This window comes from Schistocerca nitens, chromosome 8 (genome assembly GCF_023898315.1).
Source record: "Schistocerca nitens isolate TAMUIC-IGC-003100 chromosome 8, iqSchNite1.1, whole genome shotgun sequence".
NCBI lineage: Eukaryota > Metazoa > Arthropoda > Insecta > Orthoptera > Acrididae > Schistocerca > Schistocerca nitens.
Genome location: NC_064621.1, coordinates 29,420,779 through 29,434,473, shown reverse-complemented (window position 1 = coordinate 29,434,473; position 13,695 = coordinate 29,420,779). Strand labels below are relative to the sequence as shown.

At 42.0% G+C, this 13,695-nt stretch overlaps 1 protein-coding gene across 1 annotated transcript in view; it reads left to right on the top strand.

The window, feature by feature from the left end:
* The window catches only part of LOC126198657 (N(4)-(Beta-N-acetylglucosaminyl)-L-asparaginase-like), a 133,356-nt gene that overhangs the window by 86,371 nt on the left and 33,290 nt on the right, over nucleotides 1-13,695 (top strand). Inside the window, exon 4 of the mRNA XM_049935131.1 lies at nucleotides 7,057-7,256. Coding sequence (XP_049791088.1) covers nucleotides 7,057-7,256 — 200 coding nt within the window. The remainder of the gene's footprint in view (nucleotides 1-7,056; nucleotides 7,257-13,695) is intronic.

Here is a 13,695-nt window from a genome sequence, read left to right as displayed (position 1 = left end):
ACACATGGAACCTTTTTGCCCATACACCTTTCCATTTGCAGCCCTTGTCTCCTCCCATTCATCTGCTGGAGAGTCCAGATTGACCTGTGTGGTAGTGAACACTTCATGATCTTTCTGTCCCTCCCCCAGTGTCACTCCCCTGGACACCTGCCCAGATGGGCTCTCAGCAGAGTTTACTGGGGTGCTTTCACCTCTGCTGTCACCCTTGGCTTGCCACTGCATGGAGATATTGATGAGGCAGTCCAGAATAAAAGTACACCCATTCTTTCAGCAGCTGATTTTAGTGATCCCCTGTTCCTCAGGCCCACTCTGACGGAAAACAGTAGCTTGGTGGTCATCAGAAATCGCAAGGCCATTAGAGATTGTAGGTGAGCTCTCCACTACGATAAGTGGCACCCATTGATGGAGAACGTCATTGCCTTTAAGCAGCTCTGTGCCCAAATCTACCACCTAATAAAAAGACCGTATGGAGAGTGCTGGGAATGGTACGTTTCAACCTCCGGACCACATACCTCTTGTTTGCAGGTTTCATCAAAGATCAGACTTCCTTATGGATACCAGACATCTGCATGTGTGCATGGTATTACATTGAATGGAGCTGTCTACACTGACCAAGATGCCATCACCAAACATATTGCTCGAGCCTCTTTGCCTGAGAATTAACTACCTGTCTTTTGTCTCCTAAAACAGTGGGTGGAAAGAAAGCAATTATCTTTTACTATATACCACCTGGAGCCATATAATGCTCTGTTCAGTGAGTGGGAATCCATCAGTGTCATAGCCCACTGCCCTGATAGAGCCCCAGGACCAGACTGCATCCACAACCAAATTCTCGAGCACCTATTGGTGGATTGTTAGCGTCATATCTGTGCCATTTGTAACCGCATCTGTAGCAAGGGCAAGTTTCCACTGAAATGGCAAGAAAACATAATTGTCCCAGTACTGAAACTGGGTAAGCACTCTCTAGAGATAGACAGTTACTGCCAAATTCGTCTCACGAGTGTTGTCTGTAAGTTGCTTGAATGCATGGTGAGCAGGTGCTGTGTTGGATCCTTGAGCCTTGGGGTCTTCTGGCTCCATCCCAGTGTGGTTTTCACCAAGGCTGCTTCATTGCTGATAATCTGGTTTATTTGGAGCCTGCCATACAGACAGCTTTTGCCTGCTCTCAACATCTTGCTGCCATCTTCTTAGACCAGCAAAAGGCTTATGACACAACACGGTGACACCATGTCCTCACTATCTTACACGAGTGGGGCCACCGGGATCTGCTCCCAGCTTTTATTTAGAACTTCTTGTTGCACCGTACTTTCTGGGTTCAAGGTGGTGCTTCCTACGGTACCCCTGATCCGAGACAATGGGGTACTGCAGGGCTCTGTACTGAGTGCCCCAATCTTTCTAGTAGCCATCAATAGTCTAGCAACAGCTGTTGGGTCTTGAGTACAACCCTACTCATATGCTGACGACTTTTGCATCTACTATTGCTCCTGTAGTGTGGGTGTCACTGAACATCGACTGCAAGGTGCAGGCATGGGCTCTCACCCGTGGCTTTCAATTTTCAGCCACCAAGACTCGTGCCATGCACTTCTGTTGACATTATGCCATTCACTCACAACCAGAACTTAACCTCAATGACCAAATAGTTAATTATGCTGGAGACTTGTCACTCTTTAGGACTGGTCTTCGATGCTCAGTTGACGTGGATTCCCCATCCTCACCAGCTTAAGCAAAAGTGTTGGCTGCACCTTAATACACTGCGATGGCTGTGTAACACCAGCTGAGGTGCAGCTTTACAAAGTGCTGATACAATCTCATCTTGGTTATGAGAGTCTGACATATGGTTTGGCACGACCGTCAGCATTCTCAGCATCAGCGGATACTGGATCTGATGCGCCACTGTGCAGTTTGACTTATGACAGGAGCCTTTCAAACTAGGCCTGTGAACAGCTTACTTGTGGAGGCTGGGGTAACTCGATTGTGGATCAGGTATCAACAACAGCTTGTTAATTATGCTACAGTCCCCTAAGCATCTAAACTATGTTCTCCTCTTTCCAAACATGGAGATCCCTCTCCCCCCAATGGTGGCTCAGATTAGGGATTACAATCACAATCTTCATCTTCATCCAGTCCCTCCTCTCTCAACTCCAGTTGTTTCCTGTACCAGCTCTTGTTCAGGCCCACTCACGTACTCTTCCATGGTGCATTCCTCAGTCACAGCTTCATTTTGACCTATTACAAGCTCTGAAAGACTCTGCTCATTCCAAGGCCCTCCACCACCAATTTTTCTCAATCTTTGGTGCACCCCAGGGTTCAGAAGTAATCTATACTGATATTCAATGGTTGCTCATCACATAGGCTTTGCTTGTACTCACATGGGACACATTGAACTGCACTTCCTGATGGATGGCTGTAGTGTTTTCACTGAAGTGTTGGTAGCCATCTCTTGTGCTCTTGAGTGTATCTGTTCTTGCAGCAGTGAGTTGTTTCTCACCTGCAGCAACTCCTTTTTCCCTTGGTTATTGCTATCCAGGATTCCCTGTATGCCCTTCAACAATGTGGATGCTCAGTGCCCTTCATCTTGACCCTGGGCAACATTGGGATTCCAGGAAATAAACTCGCTGATAGATTAGCCAAACTGGCTACCAGGAAGCAGGCTCTTGAAATAGGTATTCTGGAAACAGACTTCTGATTGGTATTACTTTGTCAAACAAATTAAGGGTGATAATGGAAACTACAGATCGGTGGAGGCCCTCCTTGCAGGCCTTTAGCAAAGACTCTACCATCCTCTTTGCTGGCTCCGTAGCAACCATATTTGGCTGACTCACGGTCATCTCCTCCATTGCGAGGACCCACCCAACAATCATCGTCTTTCCTGTTTGATGGTGGTCCACATTTTGCTGGACTGTCTCAACCTAGCCACCCTGCTGTGGACTCTTAATCTCCTTGAATCGCTATCTCTGTATTAGGAGATGTTGCCTCAGTGGGTGACTTAGCTTTACATTTTGTTTGCGAAGGGGGACTTTATCACTCTCTTTGAGGGTGGGCCACTTAACCTTATCAGCCTGTTGGGGGGTTGGTGGAACACTCTGTTACCTCCTCTGCCCAGACTGGGCTGCAGCTGTCTGGGCTTGGCAGTCCAGCCCTTTGCTCACCCTACCTGCTCTTGTACTCTCCCCCCTCCCCCCCCCCCCCTCCCCCCACACACCCCGCCCCCTCATATGGTGTGTTTAACTTGTTTACATGTTTGTCTTTTTCTTGTGCCCTGTTCATGTTGCTAGTCTTACCTAGGCAGTTTCTGAGTAGGGTTCCTCCAGTAAGTGGTGGGAGGGGTGGGGGATGTCTGTCCCCTCATTGTACTCTGCTTTTGGAGGTTTCTCACTGCTCCCTTGGTGGGGCACTTTTCCTGCCTTTCTTCCTGGGTCTCCCATTCTTCTTTTTTGTCCCTTATCCCATCTTCACTGACCTTGGTATTTTCTTCCCTTGGATTTTGCATGGTAGGCAATCTTTCGATGTATAGTCATGTGGACCTGTGTGTTTGAGGATAGAGAGACTGAAGACCTAGTAATTTTGTTCCTTAAATCATCTAATTATCATTATCCATTATCAGGAGAAAGAAAACTGGCGTTCTACGGATCTGAGCGTGGAATGTCAGATCCCTTAATCGGGCAGGTAGGTTAGAAAATTTAAAAAGGGAAATGGATAGGTTAAAGTTAGATATAGTGGGAATTAGTGAAGTTCGGTGGCAGCAGGAACAAGACTTCTGGTCAGGTGAATACAGGGTTATAAATACAAAATCAAATAGGGGTAATGCAGGAGTAGGTTTCATAATGAATAAAAAAATAGGAGTGCGGGTTACCTACTACAAGCAGCATAGTGAACGCATTATTGTGGCCAAGATAGACACAAAGCCCATGCCTACTACAGTAGTACAAGTTTATATGCCAACTAGCTCTGCAGATGATGAAGAAATTGAAGAAATGTATGACGAGATAAAAGAAATTATTCAGGTGGTGAAGGGAGACGAAAATTTAATAGTTATGGGTGACTGGAATTCGTCAGTAGAAAAAGGGAGAGAAGGAAACATAGTAGGTGAATATGGATTGGGGGAAGAAATGGAAGAGGAAGCCGCCTTGTAGAATTTTGCACAGAGCATAACTTAATCATAGCTAACACTTGGTTCAAGAATCATAAAAGAAGGTTGTATACCTGGAAGAATCCTGGAGATACTAAAAGGTATCAGATAGATTATATAATGGTAAGACAGAGATTTAGGAACCAGGTTTTAAATTGTAAGACATTTCCAGGGGGAGATGTGGCCTCTGACCACAATCTATTGGTTATGAACTGCAGATTGAAACTGAAGAAACTGCAAAAAGGTGGGAATTTAAGGAGATGGGACCTGGATAAACTGAAAGAACCAGAGGTTGTAGAGAGTTTCAGGGAGAGCATAAGGGAACAATTGACAGGAATGGGGGAAAGAAATACAGTAGAAGAAGAATGGGTAGCTCTGAGGGATGAAGTAGTGAAGGCAGCAGAAGATCAAGTAGGTAAAAAGGCGAGGGCTAATAGAAATCCTTGGGTAACAGAAGAAATATTGAATTTAATAGATGAAAGGAGAAAATATAAAAATGCAGTAAATGAAGTAGGCAAAAAGGAATACAAACGTCTCAAAAATGAGATCGACAGGAAGTGCAAAATGGCTAAGCAGGGATGGATAGAGGACAAATGTAAGGATATAGAGGCTTGTCTCACTAGGGGTAAGATAGATACTGCCTACAGGAAAATTAAAGAGACCTTTGGAGAGAAGAGAACCACTTGTATGAATATCAAGGGTTCAGATAGCAACGCAGTTCTAAGCAAAGAAGGGAAGGCAGAAAGGTGGAAGGAGTATATAGAGGGTTTATACAAGGGCGATGTACTTGAGGACAATATTATGGAAATGGAAGAGGATGTAGACGAAGACGATATGGGAGATAAGATACTGCGTGAAGAGTTTGACAGAGCACTGAAAGACCTGAGTCTAAACAAGCCCCCGGGAGTAGACAACATTCCATTAGAACTACTGATGGCCTTGGGAGAGCCAGTCATGACAAAACTCTACCATATGGTGAGCAAGATGTATGAGACAGGCGAAATACCCTCAGACTTCAAGAAGAATATAATAATTCCAATCCCAAAGAAAGCAGGTGTTGACAGATGTGAAAATTACCGAACTATCAGTTTAATAAGTCACAGCTGCAAAATACTAACGCGAAATCTTTACAGACGAATGGAAAAATTGGTAGAAGCGGACCTCGGGGAAGATCAGTTTGGATTCCGTAGAAACGTTGGAACACGTGAGGCAATACTGACCTTACGACTTATCTTAGAAGAAAGATTAAGAAAAGGCAAACCTACGTTTCTAGCATTTGTAGACTTAGAGAAAGCTTTTGACTATGTTAACTGGAATACTCTCTTTCAAATTCTGAAGGTGGCAGGGGTAAAATACAGGGAGCGAAAGGCTATTTACAATTTGTACAGAAACCAGATGGCAGTTATAAGAGTCGAGGGGCATGAAAGGGAAGCAGTGGTTGGGAAAGGAGTGAGACAGGGTTGTAGCCTCTCCCTGATGTTATTCAATCTGTATATTGAACAAGCAGTAAAGGAAACAAAAGATAAATTCGGAGTAGGTATTAAAATTCATGGAGAAGAAGTAAAAACTTTGAGGTTTGCCGATGACATTGTAATTCTGTCAGAGACAGCAAAGGACTTGGAAGAGCACTTGAACGGAATGGACAGTGTCTTGAAAGAAGGATATAAGATGAACATCAACAAAAGCAAAACGAGGATAATGGAATGTAGTCAAATTAAATCGGGTGATGCTGAGGGAACTAGATTAGGAAATGAGACACTTAAAGTAGTGAAGGAGTTTTGCTATTTAGGGAGTAAAATAACTGATGATGGTCAAAGTAGAGAGGATATAAAATGTAAACTGGCAATGGCAAGGAAATCGTTTCTGAAGAAGAGAAATTTGTTAACATCGGGTATAGATTTAAGTGTCAGGAAGTCGTTTCTGAAAGTATTTGTATGGAGTGTAGCCATGTATGGAAGTGAAACATGGACGATAACTAGTTTGGACAAGAAGAGAATAGAAGCTTTCGAAATGTGGTGCTACAGAAGAATGCTGAAGATAAGGTGGGTAGATCACGTAAGTAATGAGGAGGTATTGAATAGGATTGGGGAGAAGAGAAGTTTGTGGCACAACTTGACTAGAAGAAGGGATCGGTTTATAGGACATGTTTTGAGGCATCAAGGGATCACAAATTTAGCATTGGAGGGCAGTGTGGAGGGTAAAAATCGTAGAGGTAGACCAAGAGATGAATACACTAAGCAAATTCAGAAGGATGTAGGCTGCAGTAGGTACTGGGAGATGAAGAAGATTGCACAGGATAGAGTAGCATGGAGAGCTGCATCAAACCAGTCTCAGGACTGAAGACCACAACAACAAATCATCCAACCAACCAATGACATGCTCTTCACAATGATTTACAGAGTCTAGATGTAGATCCTGAGGTGCTAAGAAATAGTTTATTTGGCAACTGAGACAAATTAGGAGGGAGGGGGGGTGGGGGCGGATTGTAGAGAGAGAATAGGTTCCAGCAGTAATTCAGAAATGAATAGGCTTGCACAGGACATGCTAGCATCAAGAGGTGTATCAAATCACTTCTTGGATTGATGACAACAGCAACAACATCAATATGTGTGAACATTGCCAGCCAGTTATATCAACTGTACTCAGACAAGTTCATCATAATGTGACATACTGAGTGTACTATAGTTTGCTACAGGAATTTGTGTTCAAGTTTCCAGCAGCATATGATAGTGCCATCAGTATGTTTTGCTTGAATTTATGTTATATTTTGCGTTAATAAATGTCTTGGTTAACTAAGTATTTAATTTAGTTAAGGTGGTGATAAGAAGAATGTGTTATTTTTCTTCTCTCTCTCTCTCTGTCTGTCTGTCTGTCTGTCTCATAAGCAAAATACCTGTAAAATATTTGAAAATTCTTTGTCTTTTCAGCACGTAACTCCAAATCCACAAGACAGTTGTGGCCCATATAAACCTCTTAGTAACATTCTTGGGAAGCCACAGGAAAAGCAGTGGAGAAATGAGGATCAGAGTCATTGGAGCCATGATACAATAGGCATGGTCGCTGTGGATATTCAAGGAAATGTTGCTGCTGGAACATCTACAAATGGAGCTAGCCACAAAATACCAGGGTAATTTCTTTGTATCTCATTTCAGTTTGGCAGACTGAGTGCCAAAGCCAAAATGAGTAAACTGCTCACAGATGCTGTGCTAAATGTTTCATGCAACTTAATTTATTACTTTATCAGTGGTCTGTCTGTGTCATTGAAAAATTTAAAACAATGTGGAAATGAGATGTGTGAGGTATCTCATAATTTGCGTATAGAGTAGAAAGTCCTACTCAGACACTAACAATGATTCTCAATATTCAGTTACCATGTTATGGTTTTTGTAAGGATATTTTATAATAATTATGGTCCATATCTTTGTTGTAGTTTTTGCACTGATGTGTTTTGTATGTGTGGCCAGTTTTCCAGGTATAATGGCTATTAATAAGGGGAATATGAATGATTTATGACTTGAACAGGTAAATAACATGAACATTCAGAGTGGAACTAGTTTGTTGACAAGTTCGTGAACTATTTAATTGTCAATGAACCGTCTTCAGGTGAACCGAGCGAGGTGGCACAGTGGTTAGCACACTGGACTCACATTCGGGAGGACGACGGTTCAATCCCATGTCTGGCCATCCTGATTTAGATTTTATGTGATTTCCCTAAATCGCTCCAGGCAAATGCTGGGATGGTTCCTTTGAAAGGGCACGGCCGACTTCCTTACCCGTCCTTCCCTAATCCGATGAGACCGGTGACCTCACTGTTTGGTATCTTCCACCAAACAACCCAACCCACAGATGATAGAGAGTGCAATGAAGTGATCATATGGTCCAATAGCAGGCATTACAAATACCATCAACAGTGATGTGTATAGTGATATTCCTCAATACCCACCACTATTTAAATTTGATAGGAAGTTATACCCCAGCCAGTCCTATATTTTTTTTTGGTCACTTTTCACTTTTTTCACATGTGGCAATGTTTGTTGGCATGAAAAAAGCTGAGCTTCACCATTGTTTGGAGACCATGTTAACATGTTGACTACCACATGCATAGTGATGGATGCCAGCCAGGCCAGGCTTTGGCATCAGGCACGAGTTACTGCTTGGCCACTGGCCAGCAGTGGGCACATGGTGTCAGGCCTAAATCTCTGCTGTGGCCAGTAGGGGCCCATATTAGTTAACTTCTTAAACTGTAGATACCCATGACTGGTTGGGTAAGTTAGTTCAAGGGTTGAAGAAAAGAAAGGGCAAGCCATACCATCTCCAACAAGACCATGCCTAGTAAAGCACTGAACACTGTAGTGTTCAAACCAACTATTTGGATGATGACAGTTTTGCTTTACTTAAGAAGATGGAATTGAAGTTAGACTTGCAAAACCTTGTAACTAATGCACTTTTTGATTTTTATCTATTTCTCAAGAGTTCCTTACAATATTAGTTCCACAGGGAAATGTATATGAAATTCGGCAAACAGAAAAATTGGGGAGAAGAAAAAATGGAGAGATACAGACGTTGAAATGAAAGTATTTCCGAGACTGTTGCTGCATTTGAAACTTTGCTGTTTCCCATCAGTAGAAAATTATTGGAGTGCAAATCATTTTGCACTAAGGAATACATTTCAGCTGCTACTGAGGTATCTGCACTTATCAGACAACTCACTACAGTCCAGTAATCAGCTCTACAAAATAACACCAGCTTTGATCCATTTCATTAGGTTCATGAGCAATAAATATGTTTCATACAATAGCTTATATCTGCGCATGCCTGCTCTAAAAAAGTATGCAAGTTTATAAGCTGTATTTCTGGTCTTGCTAATGTATATACTGCCTGCTCAGTTGCTCTGCTGTGCAGTAAATGGTTACGTTTACTCATTCCAGACTTCTTTTTGTACAAGTGACTGTCAGCATTAAACATTATTACAAAGCTTACTTGAGTGCAAATGACTTTCTCAGTTCATTCTCTTCACCATTAGGCAGTTACAATATCTTAATCATACTCAGGTAACTTCTTATTTTGAACATATATGAAGTAGTAACTGATTCCTTTATATGCTGTCTCAAGCATTCTGTCCAGTAAGCTTATAATTACTGCTAGTACTACCACTACCACTACCACTACTGCTACTGCTACTGCTACTGCTACTGCAACTACAAATCTTGCTGATGCTGGGATTCTAAAATATGCACTGTTTCATTAGTCAGTACCAGGTGCATGTTTTCTTGTATAAAATGGAGAATTCCAGTTAGTAATTGTAAAATTACAAAGAGACAGAATGGTTGGTCAGTACTTACATTCAGCAGGCAAAATACCTTGCACTTACCCATAGAAACATTCGGAAGTACTCAAAAAACACTATACCTGTGCTTTGGAACTTGCAATTTCTTCTTCAGGGAGGGAATGGCGATGAGTTGGGAAAGGCTGGAAAGTGGAGACAGGCCAGTCACACCCTGAACAGTTGAGGTTTAAAGAGACGCATCTGTTGAGAGGATGACAGACCCACTACCACTTATTGGATCCCCATCATCAGCAAATGCTACAGTATCAAAAAAGTAATGATTTTTGAAAATATAATGCAATTGAATAGACAAAAAAATCTACTCACCAATTGGCAGCAGGGAAAAATGGATATAAATGTATGAAAATTTCCAGGCTTTTGGAGCCAGTTGCTCCTTTGTCTAGCAGAAAGGTGAGAGGGGAAGGAAGAGGGTTGAAGGAAAAGGACTGGTGATGATTAGGAAATGGGGAGAGTTCAGAGAGATTGCCCAGAACTCCAGGTCGGGGAGAATTAGCAGATGGTATGAGATGAAAAACTGAATGTTGGGGACTACACTGGAAGACATTTGAAAACCTGAGAGTTTAAAAGCTGAAGAGAGGGTAATAGATAAGACAGAGATCGCAGACAAAACATTGTGCACAAGTTAATAAGAGCAGAAAGCTAGTGCACTGTGTATAGTAGTGGTGGTGGGGGGGGGGGGGGCATCTAAATATACATGTCTGAAAATAAAAGTGAAGAACTGATAACTCCATCATTATCATACCAGAAGACAAGGTATATACCCCTCTGGTGCCTGACTGATGGAGGTATGTAAGCGAGGGCCTACGCAACTGTCTGACATGTCAACATCCAGCATTCAGCATCTGCCATTCAGACCCCATCCCTGTGATACAAATTGACGTACAGTCCTTCCTTAAAATTTCAACCTCCTCACAGAGAGCAACATATCAATCCATAGAATTTCTTACCGACCCATACCACACAGCCCCAACTTTTACCTTCTTCTTAAGATCTACAAACCCAACCACCCTGGCCATCCCATACTTTCTGGCTTCAAAGAACATACTGACTATATATCTGGTTTAGTTGATCAACACCTGCAACCTATAGTTCAAAAACTTGCTTCCTGTATTAAAGACACTAACTGTTTTGTAGATTACCTGAAACTTGTATCCATCTCACTTCCTCCATACACCTTGCTTGTCAACATCCCCCATGTACATGATCTGTCTGCTGCTGAACATATCCTTAATCAGCACCCTCCTGATTCCAAATCTATGACATTCTTTCTGCTCACCTTAATCAATTTTATACTTACCAAAAATTATTTACCCTTTGAGTGGCAACCATACAAAGAGATCAGAAGTGTGACCATGGGAACCAGGGTGGCTCCTTCCTATGCCAACCTTTTTGTGGGCCACTTGGAGGAGACTTTCCTGGGATCCATAAGCCTTCAGCTCTGGTTTGGTTTATATACATTGAGGCTGACCTGTTAAAATTCTTGGAAAATCTAAATATACTCTCCCATTTAAATTTCACTTTCACATGGTCCTATTCTGAACCCCATACCTTTTTCCTTGATGTTGACTTCATCCTCACCGAGGGTCAGCTATGTACTTCTGTTCACATTAAACCTAATAACAAACAACGATACTTACATTTTAATAGTTGTCATCATCTCCATGTCAAACATTCCCTTCCACACAACATTCACATTTGAGTCAGATGTATTTGTTCAGATACAGACTCACACCACCATTCTCTCCTGAACCTTCCGGACATAAGTATCCGACCAGCTTAGTTCAAAATCAGGTTTCCCGGGCCATCACATACCACAGTGGTACTGCTGATCCCTCCAAAAACAGTTTAGGAGTGCACCTCCTGCTACTCATCATTGACCTGGTCTTGAACATATTAATCAGCTACTTCAATAAGGCTGTGACTTCCTAAAATCAATCCCTGAAACGAGGTCCATTCTGTCAGACATTTTGCCCACTATATGTAGAATAGCTTTTTGCTGCCCTCCCAATCTCCATAATACGTTCGTCAGACCCTGTGCTCCTTTTGCACCCATATCCCTATGCTATTTGCTCCTACACCTGTGACAGTCCCCACTATAAGATGTGCCCTGTGCACCCTCTTACTACCAGCTATACCAGCCCTGTAACTGGCAGTACATACACTCTCTTTGAGAGTGCCACCTGTGAAACAATATATCATACACGAGCTGTTATGAAAACACTGTTTGGCCTTTTACATTGTCATGACTACCACCAAGTTATCAGGATGAATGACCATAGGCAGAGGGTGTATACTGGCAACACACAATATGCTATTGCATAGCATGCTGTACAACATGACAGTTATGATCTTGGAGCCTGTTTCTGCATACATGCCATCTGGATTCTTCCCCAAACACCAGTTACTAAGAACTCTGCAGGTGGGAATTTGTGTTACAACATGTCCTTTGTTCTTGCCACCATGCTGGCTGTAATTTGCTTTAATTTCTTCAGTCTCAGCATTTCTTCTCAATAATTATTCGTTACTTCACTCTCTTCCAGTTTTCTATATTTTCTAATCTTTATTTTATGACCCGTCTATACCACCACCCCCCTCCGATCTATGCCACAAATAGTGTAGCTTTCCACTCTTATTAACTTGTACACAATGTTTTGTCAGCGATCTCTGTCTTGTCTATTACCATATCTTCTGCCCTTTAGCTCTCAGGTTTTCAAATATCTTCCAGTGTAGCCCCAACATTGTTTTTCATCTCACCCCATCTGCTAAGTGTTCCCAATGCAGACTTTACCAAACTATCCCCATTTCCTAAACGTCACCAGTCCTTTTCCTTCACCGTTCTTCCTTCCCCTTCAGCCCCTCTGCCAGAAGGAGGAGCCACTGGCTCTGAAAGCTTGGAACTTTCAGTACCTTTATGTGTGTTTACTCCTGCCATCACTTGGTTTACTTCTGCCACCACTGGGTGAGTAGATTTTTTATCTATCCAATTATATTATATCTACAACAGCAAAGGCAGAACAACATGTGAAACTGTACATGTTGTTTACCAATAAACTACAACTAAGTGAATTAACAAATCAGAGTTAAATTTTGACAACTAGATTGCATCACTTAGTGTCACTTCATGCAAATCTTCCAAGCCACCTTTAAAAGCATGTAGTGGACAATTCTCCAACATTTGTCCTATTGTCTGTTCCTCCACAACACAGTCACATACACCTATTTTACAGTGCTACTAGTTCAAGATGTGGCCACATCTCCTTTACCCCTTACAGATGCAGCTGAGTCTCAGCCATGTTTGATGGGTAATTAAGTAGGCCTTCTGAGGTGAATGTTCATTCCAGCATTCCTTCCACGTATCAGTGATAACAAAAATGCCTATGACCTGAAGATTGACCCAAGGTGTCTACATGATTTCAGAGGTATAGTAGTGGATTCTGAAAATTGCTATTTAGAATTGATTTCTTATGTGAATCTGTCTTCTAAAGAATTTTAATTTTGGTTGCTTTTCTCCAGACATTCAGAGGAGCAATATTGGATAGAACAGACAGCTGGTGAGTAGGAGTAGATCTGATGATTCTCCAATGGTCTTCATGGCATCGTTCATTTGTACATCTCTATCTTAGTTGTATGTACAGCCAAACAATCAAAAATCCAGGATGGAATAATAACAATATGAATTAGGGTAGACTGCTACTCACCACATACAGGAGGCATTGAATGGCAGACAGGTACATTTAGAAGTAGACTGTTGTATATTATTCTGCTAATGAGCAAAGTCTTTCAGTGGAAGTGTTGAAAAGCCTGAATTTGTAGACTCATAAAGATAGTTGCAAGTCATACTTAAAAAGCCTACTTACTGTACAAAATTTCAAGAACCAGTATTTTGTAACGAGTGTAGATATGTACTTCAGACATTTACGTATCACTCTCTTAGGGATCACAATGACAAGGTTAGATTAATTACAGCATGCACAGTGGTATTCAAGCAGTTATTCTGTGTTTGCTCCACTTGCAGTTGGAACAAACCCAGCATGTCATACCACACTAACCACAGTCTGCCATGTACTTCACAGTGGTTTGCACAGTGTGTATGTAGATATATAACTGAAGTCAGGTTCCTGTACAGTTTTAGGTAACATTTCACCGCCTGTGTTTTATCCCTGACAGTTTCAGAATTCCAAAGAGTATATTCTAGTCAACATTGTCAAAAACTCTTTCT